This window comes from Gracilinanus agilis, chromosome 6 (assembly GCF_016433145.1).
Source record: "Gracilinanus agilis isolate LMUSP501 chromosome 6, AgileGrace, whole genome shotgun sequence".
In the NCBI taxonomy this organism is placed as follows: domain Eukaryota; kingdom Metazoa; phylum Chordata; class Mammalia; order Didelphimorphia; family Didelphidae; genus Gracilinanus; species Gracilinanus agilis.
This window is the reverse complement of record NC_058135.1, coordinates 289773150-289793778: the sequence shown is the minus strand read 5'-3', so window position 1 is coordinate 289793778 and position 20629 is coordinate 289773150. Positions and strand designations below refer to the sequence as shown.

The 20629-nt window shown below is 58.1% G+C and overlaps 2 protein-coding genes across 4 annotated transcripts in view; one reads left to right on the top strand and one right to left on the bottom strand.

The window, feature by feature from the left end:
• The first annotated feature begins 1410 nt into the window (after positions 1-1410).
• RELA (RELA proto-oncogene, NF-kB subunit) lies at positions 1411-14290 on the top strand. 3 transcript variants are annotated; one of them, XM_044680527.1, is made up of 11 exons: positions 1411-1533; positions 1682-1708; positions 1818-1969; positions 2439-2587; positions 2892-2983; positions 4040-4171; positions 7469-7573; positions 7659-7871; positions 12389-12469; positions 12553-12630; positions 12999-14290. In XM_044680527.1, exons 1-11 carry the CDS (start codon positions 1527-1529, stop codon positions 13550-13552), a joined length of 1590 nt encoding a protein of 529 aa, XP_044536462.1. In that variant the 5' UTR covers positions 1411-1526; the 3' UTR covers positions 13553-14290. The 3 variants fall into 3 exon arrangements, with proteins under 3 accessions (XP_044536462.1, XP_044536461.1, XP_044536460.1); XM_044680526.1 differs by having other exon boundaries at positions 12972-14290; XM_044680525.1 differs by having other exon boundaries at positions 12550-12630; positions 12972-14290.
• Positions 14291-17867: 3577 nt separating this feature from the next.
• SIPA1 (signal-induced proliferation-associated 1) overlaps positions 17868-20629 on the bottom strand; it is a 15118-nt gene continuing 12356 nt past the window's right edge. The window contains exons 4-11 of the mRNA XM_044682035.1: positions 20473-20624; positions 19820-20044; positions 19528-19639; positions 19320-19437; positions 19100-19201; positions 18804-18858; positions 18452-18530; positions 17868-18371 (exon numbers count right to left, since the gene is read on the bottom strand). Coding sequence (XP_044537970.1) covers positions 18234-18371; positions 18452-18530; positions 18804-18858; positions 19100-19201; positions 19320-19437; positions 19528-19639; positions 19820-20044; positions 20473-20624 — 981 coding nt within the window. The 3' untranslated portion in view covers positions 17868-18233. The remainder of the gene's footprint in view (positions 18372-18451; positions 18531-18803; positions 18859-19099; positions 19202-19319; positions 19438-19527; positions 19640-19819; positions 20045-20472; positions 20625-20629) is intronic.

The following is a 20629-nucleotide window of genomic DNA, read 5'->3' as shown; positions in this document are numbered from 1 at the left end:
ACAAAACACAGTAATCTGGAGAGAAAGGTACTTGCTACCAGCAGGGGGAACCAGGAAAGACCAAAGGGGTTGAAACTGTCTTCTAGAGAAGTTGGGGTTCTATAGTAAAGAAACATCACTTTGAAGGGCTTAAGAACTTTGATCAGAGAAGGCAGAGATGAAGGAGAATGTGAGAGGTATGGGGGACAGCAAGAGAAAATGCCTGGAGCTGAGAGATGGAGCATCTTGTTCGTGAGGCTGCTGGGCCATGAGATGAGGGGGCCAGTTTATGAAGGGAATGCCAAACATTTTGTATTTGATCCTTGGGACAAGGAGCCCCTGAAGGTTCCTAAGGAGGAATAGGCAGGGTTAGACTTGTTTGACTAGTAGATTGACAGGTCTAGACTTTAGGAATATCCAGCCCTTGTTACCCTTCTGTCTTAGAAATGATACTAAGACAGAGGTGAGGTTGTTTGAAAAACCCAAAAATCAAACCAGGAGACAGAATTGGGGGGGGGGGATTGATGGGTCATAAAAGCTAAAGAGAAGAGCGTATCAAGGAGTGACCAACAGTGTCCAAAGCTGCAGAGAGACAAAAGAGAAAGAGGTATGGGGAGACGGCCACTGGATTTAGCCACTAAAGAGTTCATTCTTGACTCTGGAGAGAGCAGTCTCTATGGACAGGTAAGGTCTGAAGCTGCAGTATACATGAGGAGTTGAGAGCGAGAGGAGAGAAGAGGGAGGCACCTAGTGCAGACAGCCTGCTCCAGGAATTGGGCCTCGGAGGGCAGAAAAGACAGAAAATGGTCGTTAGAACCGGGAATAAAGTGAGCCAAGCCTGAGAAAGGAAGAGGAAAAATGCCAGAGGCGGGTACCAGGGTCCCAGCGGTGGGTGTTCCCCCGCTCCGCCCCTGACAGAGGGATCTTTTTTTTCAGTGGGAATTGGCTCCACCGCAGAAAGCTGGCATTAGAGAGGAGGCCTGTTCCCCTGCCCAGCCGGGTCCCCCTAAACATTCCAGAGGCGCTTTCAAGTCGTCACTTCCCTCGGGACACCTGAGGGACAGTACGCACAGGCCAATTCCCACATCCAGCAGCTCCGCCTCAGCTCTCCTCCCACCCCTTCCGCAGCTTCCAGGAGTCACGTGCTTCTCGGGGACGCCTGACGCAAGCACGCAGGCGTCACGCTCTCGGCCAATCAGAGCAGCGGCCCTCCCTCCCCGCGCTTCCTCTGCCTAGTGCCGGATTCGTGACTTCTTCGCTTCGGAGAAGAGATCTGGAGAACTAAATAAAGTCTGAAACTAGCCTCCGGGAGGCGGGTCAGGGCCGGGCACTCTTCGATACCAAGATCTTTCTCCGCTTGGCGGAGGCAGACTTCCCGCGCCTGCGCACTCGGCTCTAGTGCGCAGACGCAGCTCCGCATTCCGAGCGGTGACGCCGCGAGCGCGCGTCGCGCATTTCCGCCTCTGGCGAATGGCTCTGGCTTAGGGCGCGCGCCGCGCCGCGGGGGCTCCAGCTGCGACCCCGGCCCCGCCCACAGGACCCCAGCCATGGAGGGTGAGCCTGACCTCTGACCGGGGAGGGGGAAGGGAGGGCGCCTTCAGGGCCGGGGCGGGGCCCAGGGCGCTCTGGCCTCCCTCCCCACTTGGGGCGGGGCGTGGGGGAGGGGAAGGGGGAGGTGCCTGACTCAGTTTCCCTTTTCCAGGTCTGTTACCCATGATCTTTGCCTCAGGTAAGTGTGGGCGACGTTGGGGGGCTCGGGGAGCCAGGGAAGGGCCGGGGGTCCCCGGAAGTTGGGGGTGCTGAGCTGGGAGACGTCCCTCTCCGCCCTGCCCATCCAGATTCACCCCCTACCCGGGGCCCTTTCGTGGAGATCATTGAGCAGCCTAAGCAGCGGGGGATGCGCTTCCGCTACAAGTGTGAAGGTCGCTCGGCAGGGAGCATCCCGGGGGAGCGCAGCACGGACACCACCAAGACCCACCCCACCATCAAGGTGAGCCCACCCCTGAGTGGGGGGCTGGGTTGGAGGGGCCAGCTCCCTGAGGCCCAGCACTGGGAGACATAGGGGAGCCCCATATCTGTGCTTGAAAGCAACCTCCTGGGGGGCATTGGGGGACTGAGACCCCAAACCTACCCCCACCAGAAGGTGGCCTCCTCAGGGGTCAGAATTGGGGGGCACTGGGGGATACTGGAGGGCTGACACCCACACTAGGCCCCCACATCTCTGCCAGAAGACCACCTCCCTGAGGTCCAGATTAGGAGGCTGAGATCCCCAGTCATTTCCCTACCACAAGCCAAGCTCCCCAAGGCCCATCATTGGGGAACACTGAGAGGCTGGGACCCCCACCTCCACCAGAAGGCAAGCTCTAAGTGTGACTGTGGCTCCTCTGTGAGCCTGTGAAACACCCCCTCCTTCCGCACCCCCCCCAGGGGGTGACTCATACCTTCTAATTTCCTCCAAGATCCATGGCTACTCAGGACCAGGGACTGTCCGAATCTCCCTGGTGACCAAGGAGCCTCCTCACCGGCCTCACCCTCATGAGTTGGTGGGGAAGGACTGTAGGGATGGTTTCTATGAAGCTGAGCTCTGCCCTGACCACAGCATCCACAGGTGAGGGAGTACTTTGAGAAGGCCCATCTCTGTCCCATGGACCCAAGAGTTGTTGGGCAGTCAGGGCAGGGGTCCTAGAAAGTGCCCCATTCATTTTGGGGAGAGGAAACCAGCAGGATTCCACAAAGTAACCAGAGCAGAGCAGTAGAAAGGGGGAACCTGAGAGTCTGAGAGCTTTGGGCAGGCGAGTGGGGCTTTGTAGAGAAGGCCTGAAGAGGATGTCCGAGGGCTGGACTGGGCTGGGCAGGCCCTGGGGGCCCGGGAGCCCAGGATCCTGGGCAGGCTGACAGGTGTGAGGTGTTAGCTTCCAGAACCTGGGGATTCAGTGTGTGAAGAAGCGAGATCTGGAGCAGGCCATTGCCCACCGAATGCAGACCAACAACAACCCCTTCAATGGTGAGAGGCTCCTCAGCCAGTCTGGCCAGGGCCCAAAGTGCCCAGCCCTGCCCTTGCCTCCCTCCCTGGTGCTTCCCCATTTCACTCACTTGCTTCTTACTCGCATTAAGCAAGTCCTCTCACTGTTGGGCTCCCCATCAAGGATTAGAATCCTGTGAAAATCCTGCATTTGGTTGTTGGACCGCCCTCCTCCAAACCAACCCTTCCTGCCTGATAGCACAACACTCGGTCTTGGTCATCCCCCACACCTCCATGGCCAAGGAGGGAAGGTCTGACTGCTCCTTTTCCCAGCCCCCATGGCCTCGGCTTGCTTTGGGTGATCTCAGTCTTCCTGCTTCTGGTTCTGCTTCCATTCACACAATTCTTCCCATATTTCTCTGAAGTCTTCCTGTTCACCCTTTCTTGCCACCCAGTAATATTCCATCTCCTTCCTAGGCCAGAGGGCTGTCAGCCTTCTCCAGCTGATGAACCCCCTCCCCCCTTGGCTAAAGCAGAGAGAGTTTCAGACCTCTTCTTGTTTCTGGCTTTGACGTTTTGGGAAGGCTTAGTAGTTGGGTCACCATGTCAAAGAACATGGTCCATGAGCCCCTTTTCTTGCTTCTTCCCAAATTGAAGTTCCACCAGCAGTGCCCAGTGTGTGTGTCCCAGGGGACCTCTGCCTTCCCTGTGCAGCCATCCCTGGAATCCTTCTGTCCCCCACCTCCCATCTGAAAGATGAACCAGGATAGCTGTAACCATGCCACCCCCATAGTCTCAGCTCTTATCCACCAGCCCTTCCTTCAGACCTTCCCCCAAATTAGCAACTCTCCCAGAGGGTAATTATCTGACTTTTATCGTCTATACTTTTTAAAAATGTCATTCAAAAGCCTCTTGAGCAGAATCAGCTGCCTAGGATACCTGCTTCTAGGTCCAGCTCTGGGATTCCTTGTCCCATGGCTCTGTGCTCATGACTCCTCAGCATCATCCTGGGTTCCCTCTGGCCTCACAGCAATGCTATGTGGCTCCTGTTCTGTGGGAGCCTTGCCACCCTGGTGTGACCATCTCCTGTTCCCACAGTTCCTCTGGAAGAACAGCGGGGAGACTATGACCTGAATGCCGTCCGGCTCTGCTTCCAAGTGACCATTCGGGACTCTACAGGCAGGCCCCTTGTCCTGCCCCCTGTCCTGTCCCATCCCATCTATGACAACCGTGAGTGATAGGCAGGGGAGGGGAGTCTGGGCCCAAGGCCATATCTGGAGGGAGAGAGGGATGGTTAGGAAGCCCTGCAGGGACAGTATAGATGGGACCTCGAGAGGCCAAGCTGTAGTGAGAACATCCAGTCAGTTCAACTCAGGTAACATTAAGCCGTGGCAAGGAATATGTGGTGGTGGATGCTAGGACTACAGAAGCCAGAAACCAGACGGCATCTTTGCCTTCTTGGATCCTGTGTCCCATTGGGGAGGAGTATGACATGCCCACAGGTAAGCAGAGTAACAACTAGGGTGGGATGGGGCAAAGGATAGTGTGGACGAGTGCCCAGGGGCAGGCTGGTGAAAGAGGAAGCCTTGGGGCTCAAGGAGGGGTGGATGTGTATCAGCAGAGCCTTAGGGGAGAGAGGGATCAGCAATTGGGCTGAGACAAAGAGTGAGACATGACTGGTGGCCTGTGTGTGTGGCTGTAGGGAGGCGGAAAACAGCATTGCCCCTTAGGAAAGGAGCTCAGAGCCCCATCTGGAAGGCCAGAAGGGAAAGACTGGAAAAGCCAGGAGGGAGCCAGGCTGGACATTGTTAGGGAGGCCGGTAAAAGAGGGGAGATCTCCTAGGAGGACAGGGATGATGGGGTCTGAATTGTGCTTTCTGGGATGAGAGCTTGTGGAGGCTGGATTGGAGAGAGAAAACCTGGAGGCTGGAGCTGAGTTGGAGGCAGGAGTGGGGGTGGGGAGGGTAGATATACCTGGGACATACGAGGAGAGAAGGTCTGAGCTCCTAGTGGCATCATGTTGAACGGTTCTAGGTTGAGTGAACCAAGATCATACGGGGAATAATAATAATCTGAACCAGGCCACTGAAGACCATTGTAGACTTCTTGCGGAGAGCCTTTATTACATTATTTTAAACCAATGCATCATGGAAGAGAGAGCATTATACCTAATGTCAGAAAGACTTGGATTCAAATCCAGCCTTAGAGACTTACTAGCTCTTGGGCACATTTTCAATCTCTCTGTGTCACAGCTTCTGCTTCTGTAGAATGAGATTATCTTCCACCCTCTCCAGCCCCAGATCTATGATCTTGTTAAATGCTCTGTGCCAGGCATTGTGCTGGGCACTGGGGATGCAAAGACAGAGTCCAAACCCTGTCTACCCTCAAGAAGCTCAGCTTTACTGGGGAGGAGGCAACTCGCCCACAAAGAAGTCAGCACATCATCTGTGCAGGGAGGGAGGGAGGGAGAGAAAGCACGAACAGCTGTTGGGAGCCAGCCAAGGCCTCCTGTAGGACATGGGGATTGGGGAGAACCTTGCAGGAAACAAGGGATTATAGAAGGGGCCTCCCATGCCAGCAAAGGAGTTAGTACTTGGTCCCAAAGAAAGGAGCAGCCAGAGCTTGCAGAGCAGGGCAGTGACGGGCAGGTGGACGTGGCATTTTGAGAAGGATACCTTGACAACTCTGGGCAAAATGCATTGAGAGGACCAACAAGGAGATTGTTGCAGTGGTCGAGAGGCTAAAAAGTTGTGGGAATAAGGAGAAAGGAACAGACAGGAGAATCATTGTGGGACCAGACCCAACGAGACTTGGCACCTTATTGACTGTGCAGGGAGTGAGAGGGGAGAGCAGAAGGTGACTCGAGGATTGCGAAGCTGAGTGCCTGGAATGGTGATGGCACCCACCATGTCAGCCAGCAGTCATGCTAGGGAGAAAGGACAGGCTTACACATAATGACGAGGTGTTTTTTTTTTAAATTTATTTTATTTAGAATATTTTCCCATGGTTACATGATTCATGTTCTTTCCCTCTCCCCAACCCCCCCAACACACAATTCCACTGGGTTTTACATGTATCATTGATCAAGACCTGTTTCCATATTATTATTATTTTTTTTTTAAGCCCTCACCTTCTGTCTTGGAGTCAACACTGTGTACTGGCTCCTAGGTGGAAGAGTGGTCAGGGTGGGCCATGGGGGTCAAGTGACTTGTCCAGGGTCACCCAGCTGGGAAGTGTCTGAGGCCAGATTTGGACCCAGGACCTCCCTTCTGTAGGCCTGACTCTCCATCCACTGAGCTACCCAGCTGCCCCCTGCCATTTCCATATTATTGATAGTTGCACTAGGGTGATTGTTTAGCATCCTCATCCTCAATAATGAGATGATGAGTTTGAGGTGTCTATCAGATGCCATTCAGTTGGAAACGTCATTAGAAAAATCCAGCATTGGAAGGTTCAAGATGTAGGACTGGGGCTCGGGAGAAGAGAGTCTTGGGGGACCACCTGTGGTTGGGAGGTGGCACACAAGTGAGAAGGATCAGTCACGACTCTCGTCTCAAAAACTAGAACGGGAAGGGGTTAGACAGCAATGTCAGAGGCTGTAGAAAAGGGGATGGTTCATTCTCTGTGCCCGTGTCCCTGGGCAACTGTGTGGTACAGCAGAGACAGCACTGTTGCTAGAGTCAGGAAAACGCATCGTCCTGAGTTCAAATCCAGCCTCAAATGCTGGGTAGCTATGTGACCCTGGGCACCCTGTGGGCCTGAGTTTCCTTATCTGTAAAATGAGCTGGAGAAGGAAATGAGAAATGACTCAAGTATCTTTGCCAAGAAAACCCCAAATGGGCTCAGGAAGAGTCAGGCACAACCGAGAAAGGACTGAACAACACCAGCTGTGTCTCAGTGCCAGGAAAGTATGGATTAAGCATGTGCTGGGGGCCAGGCACCAGGCTGAGCCCTGGGACACAGGGTCGCCCCCCATCCCCACTTCGCTTACTATCTAAGGGAGGAGACCCCTCGTACACACAGAAATGATGGGAAGTTAGCACAAGTGCGTGGAGTAGTTTAACCCGGGGCAGTTCGCATAAGAGACCCTCACGGGCACTCCTGAGTCTCTAGAGAGCTTTACTAATATTTGTTCCCCACAAAGACCCGGAAGTTAGTGCTTTTATTTTCCTCATTTTACAGATGAGGAAATTGAGTCAGGAGGCAGCCAGGTGACTTGCCCAGGGTCTCACAGCTAGTGGGTGAGGCAGGATTCAAACTCAGAGCTTTGTAACGCTAAGTCTGGTGCTCTGCTGAGTCACCAGCTGGCAGGAGAAGATGGGAGGGAGGGAGGGCTGGGAGCTTAGAAGGCGGCGGATGGATTTGAGGTCTCTCGTCCTTGGGGGCTGGGCTGGGGAGAAGAAAAGCTCCTGCCTGAGTGACCCAGAGTAGTCTCAGTGCTTGTTGGGGGAGGACTGGGCAGCCAAGGCCCCGGACCCCATAGGAGGCTCAGACTGTAGAGGGCCTCTTGCTCTCTCTGCCCCTCAGGGGCCCCCAACACCGCGGAGCTGAAGATCTGCCGTGTGAACCGCAACTCGGGGAGCTGCCTGGGTGGGGACGAGATCTTCCTCCTGTGCGACAAGGTGCAGAAAGGTCAGTGCGAGCTGGGCACGGAGCGGGCCGGGCCGGGGGAGGGGGCCGGGGCGGGGCCCACGCTCAGCTTCTCCTCTCCCCACAGAGGACATCGAGGTGTGCTTCTCGGGGCCTGGATGGGAGGCGCGCGGATCCTTCTCCCAGGCCGACGTGCACAGGCAGGTGGCCATCGTGTTCCGCACGCCGCCATACGCCGAGGCCGCCTTACAGGCCCCCGTGCGGGTCCACATGCAGCTTCGGCGGCCTTCTGACCGGGAGCTCAGCGAGCCCATGGAGTTCCAGTATCTGCCAGACACAGGTACGGGGGCTGGGCTCCAGGCTCCCCCAAGGCCCGCTGTGGCCTGGCCACATGGGTTGGGGCTCTGCCTGCGCTCAGGTCTTCGGAGCCCCCCCCTTTGCTCTGGGCTCCCCCATCAGCCCGTCTTCCATGTTCAAAAGCTTAGAGTTCGTGACTCTCCTTGTCAGAGCCAATTAGTGCCCGGGCTGCCTGGCGATTGTCCGCTGGCATCTCTGGCCTCCCCCCACACCCACCTGCCTCGCCGCCTCCAGGTCCCTCCTTCATCCAGCTGCTAGATAAATCACTCACTTGCCTGGACCTGATCTCCTGGCAGAGTTTAGGCCCCTTGGGCATTCTGGGCTCTGCATTCGAGTTCTGAACCTCTGAGAATCAGGATTCTGAAACAGGCATTTGGTAAGTGCCTGCTGTGTGCCTGGCACTGTGCTGGGGGCATGGAGAGACAGTGAAACAGTCTGTGTCCTCCGATAAGGTGACGTGCCATGTAGGGAACCTTCGCAGAACAAAGTGAGGCAGTTTGGTAGGGCGCATCCTAGCAGCACGGCCTGCACAGGCACTTTTTCTGTTGTTTTTTTAAGCCCTTCCCTTCTGTCTTAGAATCAATACTAAGTTTTGGTTCCAGGGCAGAAGAGCAATAAGGGCTAGGCAATTGGGGTTAAGTGACTTGCCCAGGATCACACAGGAAGTATCTGAGGCCAGATTCGAACCCTGAACTTCCCACCTGTAGGCCTGGTGGAGCCAAGTCTTGAAGAAAGTAGGGGTTCTGTGAGGGTGTGCCTGGGGAAGTGGGAAGAGATGGGCCTGGAGGTGGGAGATTTAGTCACACACAGGTGGGAGGAGTGGCCGTTGGGGCTGGAAAGGTAGGCTGGGGCCAGGCAGTGAAGGGTACCTTTGTGTTGAGGGTGCCTTGGGCAGTCCCTGGAGCAAAGACTCCCCTTAATGTTGAAAATGCTAGGATTAAGGAGGAGACCAAGGAAACTGGAATCAAAGAACCGTCTCTCTGCCCATGTGCCCCAGCCTAGAGGCCCTGGAAGGAGGAGACCCTGGGGCCAGCTTCCCACCTTGGTTCTGATGGACCATGCAGGACCGCCTGGCCTCTGAGCTTGAAGGACCTTCTTGTTTTCACACCCTCTTATCTGCCGGCATTTCTGGGCCTCCCCAGCCCTAAAGCACTGTCTCCTGCCCCCATCCAGGGGGCCTGTTCTCTGCTCTCATCTCCATGCATTCGTACCCCTACCCCATTCTGATCTGTCTCAGTCTTCCTAGCTCCCCTTGCTGTCCTAGGGGCCTTGATCTGGTCACTGCCGGCTCCCCAGTCACTCTCAGGGCAGGAGGGTCCTTGCAGGTCCTCTGGCATAGTTTGTATCACAGGCTCAGCATGGAGTCGTTCAGCCCTTGCTGGAGGGCCTTGAATGAAGTTCAGGGTACCCCAGTTGCCCCTTCCTTGGATCCATCTGTCTGTCCAGAAGAGGTTCCCAGTCTCAGGCTGCTATCAGCCTCTTCCACCCGTGGGTTCTTGTGCTCTTCTCTAGAGCCGAACAAAACAAGCCTGGGTGCCCCTTCCATGGGACGGCCCTTCAGATACTCAAAAGTCTGTCCTGTCTCCCACTTCACCCCCATCTGCTCTAGGCTAACCATCCCCATTTCCTTCCAGTGACTCCCCAGCTTTGTTCATGGCCTTCCCCAAATATGGCACCCACTAATGCAAATAGCCTGAGGGGTGATGGACGGCCTCCCTCATTCTGGCTACCAGAACTTCACCCTTAACTCGGGTGAAGGAGCTGTCCACCGCCCGCTACTGTGTCCCAGAGGATCCACTGAGACTCCTGAGTCTTCTCAGGCAGTGTTTCCTGCCAGGCTGTCGAACCCCAGGGTAGGACTTCCCGCTGCCAATGAGGTAAATTGATGGTGTCTATCAATGGCCTGACTCCCAGCTGCTCCAGATGTGGGTCAGGGTTAGTTCAATCAGATTCCCGCTTCATTAGACTGACCATCCAGGGGGGCAGATCGGCGTCCTCTCCATCCCGAGCCATCTGCGCTCATCCGTATCTGCAGAGGTGGTTGTGGTGCTGTGGCTAGACAGCTGGGAGACCTGCCTTTCAGGCCTGCCCCAGTGACCCTGACCAAGTCCCTCGCCTCCAGATTCAGAGAAGGAGATGGCTTGCTGATATCAGGAGAGGGAGTTTCCTCAGCAGGGAGATCACAAGCGCTGCCCCCCTCATCCCCCGCCCCCCCTTTCCTCATGCACTTTGGCCTTCCTCTCATGGAGCACCAGGAATTTTTCAGAAAAGGAAATGAACTTAGTTGAGCAAAATCTACCTAAAAATGTTACCGGGGTCTCTTCTTGTGGCCTTGCTGCCCCCGGGGCTGCCTCCCCTTGTCTGTGTGTGTAGAACTCACCCAAACCAACCACTCCCTGGGCTGCTCCTGTCCCTGTTGTCGCCTGCCTCTGAGCAGAGAAGGGTGAGATGGAGGCGTCACAGATCCCTTCCCCTCAGGTGGGGGAAGGCTGTCCCTTGGGCTCCCTGGTCTAAGGTTTCTAGTGTCCAGGCTCTTCCCTTTTCTGGAAGTCAGGACATTTGGCTGTCTCCAGTCCCGCAACTGCCCTCCCCTGGCCAGGATGGGCCCCCACCAAATCCCTGAATACCCAAGAGTGGAGTCAAGCTGGGCCTGCTGCCACGGATTGAGCCAGCTCTGCCAGGCACCTACTTCTCTCCTGACCCCTTAGCTTACTTTTGACCAGGGGTTCCCAAACTTTTTTGGCCTGCTGCCCCCTTTCCAGAAAAAATATTACTTAGCCCCCTGGGAATTAAACTTTTAAAAATTTTAATAGCAATTAATAGGAAAGATATATGTATTGTTTCTATCTTTTTCATAAAATATAGTAAAGAAAGGTGTAATTAGAAACATTGAACTTTGAAATTATGAAACTATTTATTGAACTCAGAATATCAAAAAAGTGTAGCCATCACCAGCTCCCTGGATCGCTGCAGCACCCACCAGGGGGCAGTGGCGCCCACTTTGGGAATCACTGCTTTAGACTCTATCACCTATCTTTGGTCTGTCCCTCACATAGAAAATAGACATAAAGTGGAGGCTTTGCATCTCTTTTCTCTGCATCTTCTGCCCACCCCACCTCAGACCCCACCTTTGAGCTTTCCAGCCTCCCAGCAGAGAGCTTCTGGCAGCTGGGGGCTCTTTCATGTCTAAACAGTGTCCTGCACATCGCAGATAGGTAATCGGTGTTTATGGAATTCCGTTGAACTTTGGGCTGCTAAGGTCAGTCAGAGTCCAAGGCCGGGCAGGCTTTGTTTGGCGAGCTGTAGGGCTTCAGGCGGGCACCGTTGAAGGGTTGTGAACAGGCAAGTGATACCAGGCCTTTGGCAGCCGTGGAAAAGACAGATTTTAAGGGCGGGGTGCTGGGGGTGGACAGGCCAGATAAGGAGGAAGGAAGGCTCCTCCTCAGGTTCCTGCCAGGTCATATCCCTTCTCTCCAACTGAGGGGGCTCCTGAAGTCTGCCCAGGGCCCTCTCCTCCCACCACGATCACTCTTGCTTTCCTACTCGGCTCCCTGGTGGATGGTTCCACTGTGGCTCCGTGTAGAAGTCTGTGTGTCCAGCCCTGATCTCTTGAGTCCTAATCTCCATCGCCAGCTGTCCAGTGGCCTGTCTTTTCCCCAAAGCCATCACTCTCCCAAGATTCCCTAGTTGTCCAGGGCACCCCTTTCCTCCTCCCAGCATATCCATTGGAATGCCAAACCTCGTCACCATCTTCCCATCTGGGCTCCCCCTGACTGTGGCCTCAGACAAAAGGAATCCCCGCACACGCCCAGCAGGTGCCTCTGTGGGGCCACTGCTCTTGGGATGAAGTCTTCCTGGTGTCTCCTCATCAGTCCTCCTACCTCAGGCTTCTCTCCTCCCCATCAGCGCAAAAGGAGGCCTCGTCTGGTCATGTTGTTCTCTTGCTCCAGAAGCCTCGATGGCAGTCTCTTGTCCCAAGAATGGGCCCACCTCCCCTCTGTGTGCTTGCCTTCATCTGTGTACCCTGGGCCTGGCCCAGCGTAAACTCTCCTACGACGTTTGAGGATCTGACTTGTTTGCTGGTGGGGAGGGCAAGAGAGGATAGATGGAAGAGCCGCAGGGCCCCGCCAATGAACAGAGGAGTGAGGCAGGTTTTTGGGGTGACCCTGTGACCTCCACTGCCCTATACACCAGTGGGCCTGTTAGCCCAGCTCCTGGCCAGGTACTTGGCCCACAGGGTGCATTCAAGAAATAATTGCGAGGTCACTGATCAATGGTCTCTCAGAAGATGGGCTGACTTCATTGTCCCCGTCACTCACACCGCCGCCACCTCCCCCCCCAAAGTTTCTGGGATAAGGTGGACAAATGCCTCTTCTTTGGCACTTGTCACTCATCAGGAAAGACAGAACCAACCCCGGCCTCCAGGAGGGCAGGCTGGGGGGGGTCCTGCTGGAGGGGGCCGTGGGATCCCATCGTCCTCGTCCTGTCTTCTCCACCCAGACGATCGACACAGAATTGAAGAGAAACGCAAGAGGACGTTGGGCACCTTTAAGAACATCATGAAGACGAGCCCTTTCAGTGGTGAGGCCTGACAGCAGGGGAGGCCAGGGGTGAGGCTGGGGAGGGCTTCCAGGACTAACTAACATCCTTTCTCCATCCAGCAGGCAATCCTGATACCTGGACACCCCCCAGACGCATCGCCGTGCCCTCCCGCACCACAGCCTCTGCTCCCAAACCCCCAGGTGAGGCTCGTGCCCACCTCAGATCAGGCAAGGACACTTGTTGGAGCCCAGGCTTCAGCTGGGGTTGGCTGCGGGTTGGCCAGCCTGGGCTGGAGGCTTGTCGTCTTGGGAACTTGCCCGGGGGCTGTGGGAAGAGAAGGCTCTGCAGCAGTTGCCCCATCTGTTAAGTGGATGCTAGGTGGTCTCTCTCAGTTCAGTTAGGTCCTGAGATCAGACCAGAGAAGGGGCCTGGCTGCCCGAGAGGATTCCTGAGGGGCAGAAGGAAGGGGGAGATGGATCAGCCTTGGGCATGGTTGGTGATGATTTCTCTCTCTCTTCTCCACCCACCCCGGTCTCCCTAGGTATCCTTCCTGGCCTGCCTTCCTCAGTGCCCCAGCCCTACACCTTCCCACCATCCCTCAGTACCATCAACCTGGAGGAGCTTTCTCCCATGGTCTTTCCAGCTGGCCATGTCCCAGCCCCAGCCCTGGCCCCTGCCTCTACGCCAGCCCCCTCCCTGGTTCCAGCCCCCCCCACGACTGCCCCTGCCCTGCCACCCATCTCCCAGGCTGGGGAGGGAACGCTGTCCGAGGCCCTGCTGGGGCTGCAGTTTGATACAGATGGAGATCTGGCCGAGATTCTGGCTGACCCTGACAGCACCTACACCAACCTGGCAGCCATCGACAATTCGGAGTTCCAACAGCTGCTGAACCAGGGGATGCCAGGGACCCTCGAAGGGCCTGGGCCCTCAGGGGAGCCCATGCTGATGGAATACCCCGAGTCAATCACCCGCCTTATGACAGGGTCTCAGCGGCCCCCCGAGCCAACCCCAGCTCCTCCGGGGGCCTCGGGGCTCGCCAACGGTCTGCTGGGGGCAGATGAAGTCTTCCCCTCCATGGGGGATTTGGACATATCGGCCTTCCTAAGTCAGATCAGCTCTTAAGTAAGGCTGATGGGTGTCCGGGGGACCCTGAGCCCCGGGCCAGTGGGGGACAGCTGGTCCCCCCGGATTCCACCTCTGGATGCCATGGGCCGCTGACGCCACTTTTATTCCCTTGAATTTCTCTTGGGGGGGCTGTCTTCCCTCGGGCTGGGAGGAGTGAACCCTGTTTCAATATTTTATCTGCAGTATATCTCCATTTTGGAGGTGCTTAAGTAAAAGCATTAACTCCTCTGAAGAAGGGGGTCAATGGGGGGCTGGGGAGGACTCTGCCTGTAGCTCCCAGTGAATGACCCTCCCCTGTCTGGTGGCTCCCTGGACCTGGGGATGGAGGGCTGGGGGACCCTCACCAGGTCTTCTCCCCATGCCATGGAGCTGGGTTTGAGGTAACACCCCCTCCCTAAGCACCTTCCACTGGGCTTCGGTTAAACTGGGCCAAGCTCTATGCCCTTCCTTTCACTTTGCGCCTGACACCAGTGTCCTTAACAGCATTTAGACAGCTCTGCCAAGGGCCCTCCAGCTCCTTTCCCCGGGAGCGGGCAGAGGGAGCTGGGCAGGGTGAGGGTCCCCCTTACTAGGCTTCCAGGAGAAGAGGGGGAGCCCCTTTCTTCAAGTGCCTTCCTAGGGCAGATCGCCCCTGTGGTGGGGGACCACAAGAGGTGGGCCGGGGGCCCCGCCATCTCTTCTCCAAGTGGTTGGCTGGACTGCTTTTTACTCAACTAATAAAGGTCTCTCCAAACGCCTGGTGTTCCGACTGCATTGACTCGATCCCCAGGAGCTCCCTCCCGAGCAGCCCAGCCCCGGTTTGGATGACTCCAGGCTCGGATGGCCAGTCCCGGCACCTCCTACCCCCGGTGAGGCAGCTTGACCAAGTGTTGCCTCTACCCTGAACTGGGGGGCGGGCTGCCGACCACGTTCAGGGTTCTGGTCCCCTCCGCTGCGCTCTGAGACTGACAACTGAGGGCAGCTTCTGGCGCGTGCGCAATGCCCTGGCTGCGCGTCAACCGGCCCCACTTAAGGCGCATGCGTCTAGCAAAATTTGTTTTATAAGTTATCACACCCACCCCGGCATGTGTCTGAGAATGACGGGAGCTTCCTTTTTGCGCATGCGTACTATATGGGGTTGTGCGCTACAAGGTGGGAGGGGAAGAGGGTGCTTGAAAGTTCCCAAGGAAATATGCAAAGTCCCTGGTTGGCTGCTGCTTCTGCTGGCCTGGACTGTCCGAGTGGACAGGAAGTGACCCCGAGAGAAGATGGGAGCTGGAGTAGCGGCATGCGCACTGACCAAGTAGCGGCATGCGCACTGACCGCCCATCCCCGCCGTGAGAAGGGGTGGGGTTCTGGGCGGGGCTACGCCGAGAGCCCCTCCTCCTTATTTGCCGAGTTGGAAATGCTCCATGCAAAGAATTCGGGCTCCCAGAGGTGGGCGGGCCTCCTGTCTCTGGGGCGGGGCCTCCAATGGTTCCGCCCCCAAGACATGCTCTTCCCCCATTTCCCCCACCCCTCGGGCGTTGTGACTCAGTTTCCCTTCTTTCTCTTCCCCCTCCGCGAAGAGCTCTGCATGCAGCCAGCCAGGCAGGGTGGCCCGACGGAGACATCTCCTCCAACTCTTCGAGGCCTGTGACCCAGGACTGTCGCCTGGTCCGGATGCGTTCATAGGACACTGGGTTGACCCCAGGACTTGCTGGGGTCTTTTGCTCTTTTCTCCCCATTCCTAGGGATTGTCTGGTGGCTCGATGTGCCCCCAGAGCAGAAACCATTAAGATAAGAGAAAGTGACTTATCCAAGGTCACTCCAACCTGCTCTGGGAGGAGAAACCGAGTAACAATAAACATTTACCAGCCAGGAGACAGCGGCATCATTGTCCCCGTTTTACCCGTGAGGAGACTGAGGCTTAGGGGCATTAAGGGAGTTACACAGACTTCATAGCTGGCCCCCAGGAGGACTTCTGACGGACTCCCGGAGACCCTGTTCTCTTTTCTGTCCTACAGAAAATTCCCATAATGTCAGCGCTGGGAGGGCCAGCCGGAGATAGTGAGGCCACACAGCCACGTGCTGATGGGATCCCATTTGCTAATGGAGCCGTCCCCATGGGCAGTCCCCCCCCCCATGGCTCCCTGAGCTCAGTAGGGAGGACTGTGGCCCCCCTGCCTCTAGAGGGGCTGCAGAGGCGGCGGGCAGGGGTGCTCCTCACCCAAACATGGCGGCAGCGTCCATGAGGAAGCCTCTGAGCCGAGACTCGGGGCCAGGACTCGGAGCAGAAGAAGAAGCTGGAGGAAGTGAGTCAGCCCCGAGGGGCCCTGGAAGAGAAGGTGACTCAATGCCCAGTGGATGGAGGGCCACCGATGGAGTGATAGACTCCGTGTGGAAAGAGCCTGAGATTCAGAGTCAGAAGACTGGGCCAGCCCTCAGCCATGCTCTTCTCTGGAAACAGAGGCAGAGGCAGGCCTGCATGTCTAGGGGGCCCAGAAGTGTCCCCCACGGCGAAGTGGGTTGAAAGGTTGAGTGACCCGAAGCCGTTTACCTTGAAGAGAGGCCTGGGATTGGAGAGAGATACCCGAGAGCTTTTGCCTCAGTTTCTCCATCTGTCAAATGAGCTGGAGAAGGAAATGGCCAACCGCTGCAGGATCTTTGCCAAGAAAACCCCAAAAGGCATCATGGAGAGAGGGCCGTGACTGGACAGCAAACCCGAGAGCCTCAAGCATCTGATGGACTCTCCTGTGCAAAAGGGATTGGCCTCTTCCTGGCTAGGCCCAGCGGCCAGAAGTAGGGGCCGTGGAGGGGGGGCACGGAGGGCACGGGAGGCCCATCAGCTCTGCCCTGGGAGGGATGAGCTCCCCGTCTCCAGAGGTCTTCCGGCCAAGGCTGCCCAGTCCCCGGCCTGGTGGGGATCCTGTAGGAGGGAGCCCAGACCTGGCTCCCTTCTAGCTTGAGGCCCGCTGGAGAATCCACCTTCTCCATGGCCTGTTCAGCAACACTATCTCCACCATCCCTCCAAGGCCAAGAGCACTCCTGCCAGGCCACTCAGGGCAAAGGAGGGCGCAGGAGTCCCCCGTGGAGGGGGGGAGCCCCGAAAGACTGGAGAAGAGAGAAGGCGGGCACACGTGTCCCAGGACACTGGGGAGGACAGGCCTCCCGTGAGGAGGGGGGGAGCCCCAGCATTCCCCCTCCGGCCTGCGGAGGCCTCCGATGGCCTCTGCCAAAGAATGCGGGCCTCCAGGCAAGAGAGCCCACCCTCTCCTGCTCCCTCTCAGCCCTCAGGAGACTTTCCTTCCAGCCTCATGTGACTCGAACCCCAGTAAATAAAGCCGTTTGTTCCCTGCGTGCTTGGCCTCCTTGTGGTGTTTGGGTGGGACAGCCCCGAGATGGGAAGAAAGAGGCCTCCGTCTCTCCCTTGGGGGCTTCCTGCTGAAGGGACGGACAAAAGGCCTCTCAGTCTGCAGCGAAGAAAGGGGGGAGAAGGCCTGGGGGGAGGGGGAGCGAAATCCCCAGAACGCTGCGGAGTTAGGGTTAGGGTTAGACCAAAATGGGCAGCTCATTGAAGTTCTAATCCTGGAGCCAGATCGTGGGGGGCCCCTTTCAGCTGGTCAGCCTGGTCTGAGTCCACTGTGCCTTGTGGAGTGGGAGCCAGGTAGAGCGTGGGCTGGGCCGCCCCTAGAGACACGCCAGGCAGAGACTCGAACCCAGGCCCAGGAGTATTTGGTTAATTTGTCCCCAAATGGTGAGAGCTCCTGTGGGAGCCGGAGGGAGACGAGGGCTGCTGCCAGCTGGCTGCCCAGAAGGATGGGGGTGGGGGGAGGGGGTGGTCCAGACGAGAACAGAAAGGGAAGGGAGGGCTGGCGCGGACCTGGACATTCAGGGATGAAGGACCCGGAGAGGCCCAGGGAAGGAGGAGGCACACAGGGCTCTCCAGGACTTTATTTCCGTGTGAGGGGCACGGGGGGATGCCGCCCAATCTCTCCCTCACAGGAGGGACGGGGCAGAGCCTGGGGGGCTTCTGACGGGGGATCGTGCCAGCCCAGGATCCACCCAATTTCCAGGGGAGAAAAGGCTGGATTTGGAGTCAAAAGACTTGGGTTCAAATTTTGGTTCAGTCACTCCTGAGTCCTGGGCCTTGTTCAAGTCTTTGGCCCTCTCTGGGCCTGCTTCCCCCTCTAGAAAACAGGGGGTTGGCCCAGGGGGGCCTCGGAAGCCCCTTCCAGACTGCCCTAAATGGATGTTTCTAGGATCCCTCCACGCCTGCTCCTGCGTTCAGAGGGTAGCCCTGGGGCAGCTTCCATCCTGCCNCCCCCCCCCCCCCCCCCCGGCCCTGCCCAGCCCCCCTCCAGGTCCCTGTGGCCCTCGGTTGTCCGTGGCTAGCGGGGTCGGGGCCAGCCTTTACTCGTCACACTGAGGACTCCTGGGCCGAACAGAATTTACAGACAGGTTGGGGGTCCTTAGAAGGGCCAGGGATTGGGGGGCTTCGCTTCAGAGGACACGCGGGCTGGACCCCCTTCCAACAAGTCCCTGAGGTTTCCAGGAAGGGCAGCCACAGGGCACACTTTCCCCTCTCGGGCCGGATGGAAAGGGCACCGAGTGCCAGCACGAGAGCGGCCTGGGCTCAGGCGATGCGGGAGGAGATCCGGGGACGAGGGGGCCTCCCGTGTCCGGTGGCAGGTCGTGGGCTCGGCCGTGGGGGTGGGGGTCAGGGGCCCGGGGTGCCCAGTTGCTGGGAGGCCCTGAGCAGGCGGGCGGCTGCACTCTGGGACTCTGCCTGGAGCCGTCGGTTGTTGTGTCTCAGGTTGCGAACCTCCTCCTGCAGAGCCGCCTTGTCTGCCTTCTCCTGGGGGGACGGGCAGGATGGAGGTGGGTGGCCAGAGCCCGGGCCCGTCCCACCCTCCACCAGCCGGCCTCCCTCCTCACCTTCTGCAGGTCATCCTGGAGCTTCTTCAGCATGTTCTCCAGGTGGGAGACCTTCTCGGACAGGCTTCCAGGGGACGGGCTGTGGGCAAGGAGGGGGGCTTGAGAAGCCTGGCAGACGGGGAACTGCCAGAGCCCACCTGCCTCGGCACCTGCGGGGTCTCCCTCCGCCCTCCCAGCCCTCCTGGGCGGCCCTGGAGTCCAAAGGGTGGCAGCTCATGAGCTCCCCAGTTATTGGGGGCCAAATTCCCTTCTTGTGGGGTGGCACTTCTCAGGCCCCAGCAATGGAGCTAAGGTGCCCAGCACCCCCCTGGAGCCCAGTCTCGGGCCCGGGGCCCCTGCCTGGGATCCTTACTCGGTCTCAGCTTTCGGGGCTTCCCTGGGATCTCCACTCTCCGGCACCTGCTGGCCTGTGATGACGACACCGAGATGGCTTCGGCTTCGAGGGTGACAAAAATCTCTTCCTTCCAACCCGCCCGGGAGCAGAAAAGCCGCCCATACAACCCCATTTTACAGATGGGCCAGGGAAGGGTGAGGGAGTGGCGCTCAGCCAGGACCTGTCTAGACTGCCCTGTTGTCCCTGGACATTCTAATAGCCCAGGCCAGATGCGCCCCCTCCCCTGCCCCGGAGCCAGGCCCCGCGGGGCTCACCCTCCTGGGAGAGAGCCTCCAGGATGCTGTTGCAGGTAGAAGCGATCTCAGAGATGGATTTCCATTCCTCTTCCAGGGGCTCGCTTCCAGCCTCAGACAGGACTAAGAGGGGCAGAGGAAAAGAGGCTGGGTGAGTGGGCCTGGCTCGGCCGGAGCCCAGCCCTCCTGCTGCCCGCTGGCTCTGGGCGAGGCCCCTCGTCCCATCTGGGGCGCCACTTACTCTTGCTGATAGAATTCCTTAAGGAGAGGGTCCGGGGCAGGAAGGAGTCACTCAGCTCTCTGGGAAGCGGGGTTGGGTTCTCCAGAGCCTCTTGTCCAGCAGAGCTATCGGGGAGAGCCTGAGTGGGGGGCACAGGGAGGATATGGATGCACGGCCTTCCCCACCCCTCCCTGCCAGTCCTGGCCCCCGGGGGGCCACGAGCACTCACCTTGTCTGGAGTCACATCCCTGGTCTGATCAGGCTGGGGGGGCTTAGGGGTGGCAACTAAGAGAAGGTCTGGGGTGGCATCTGGCAGGACTGGGACCCTGTCTGCCAGGGTGCTGGGGAGACCAGAAGGGAAAGGAGAGTGAGTGTGGGGGATGTCAGGGTACCAGGAAAGATGCCAGCTTGTCCCTGGGGCAGCCCCCATTAGGAGGAGACACTGTCCAGAGAAATGGCATAGGAACAGGGCAAGGAATGAGAGGTGGTTGAGGGGGGCTCAGAAAGGGGCCAATGCTGACCTTAGGGGAGAGTGACCACTCTGGCTGTGCAGGAACTCGGTCCTCTCCTCCGTGAGGCCCGGAAGGGGCCCGGGTGCCGGGGACCCATCCTGTAGGCACAGACTATGAAGCATCTGGACTGTCACTGGGAGCAGACCTGCTCCTGGGGACCCCTCGGACCCGGGCCCTTGGAGCCCCCTGCGGCCAGGTTCCTGCAGTGACATCTCATAGAGCTCAGAGAAACTCCTATGGGAGAAGGGAGAGGGCAGGGAGCTAGAACCGGCTTCCTGGGAAGAAGCAGATGCGAGGCGCTGTGGACAGATGGGGAAACTGAGGCCCCGGGTCCCCCTCCCTCCCCTCACTGCCTTATGTGCAGAGCTCACCAGGGCTGGAGGCTGGAATCCCTTTCAGGCTCCAACCCTCTCCCTCACCAGTGGGCACTTTGGAGGTAGGGAGGTTCCCACAGAGCCTTGACCCCCCCCCCCCGGTAGAAGCTAATCCCCCCAACCCTATGTGAGCCCCCTCAGGGAAGTCATCACAGACTGAAGAGCCTTCAGCATCCATAGGAAGCTTCATGGGGGAATTCCAGGCCAGGGCCGGGCCAGACAACAGACCGGGGACGCGGGCAAGGGGCAGCCGGGCGCCTGGCCTTGGGAGCCCCCCAATGCTCTGACCTTCGAGGCCGGCCACTCTCGTCAGGAAGCAGGACGGTGACGCAGACTTTGGGGGCTGAGCGCAGGAGGGCTGTGGCAGCCCCGGGGCCCAGGCGGGGCAGGGGGCGGCCACAGACCCTCAGGAGTCGGGCTCCGGGCCTCAGGCCGGCCGTCTCCG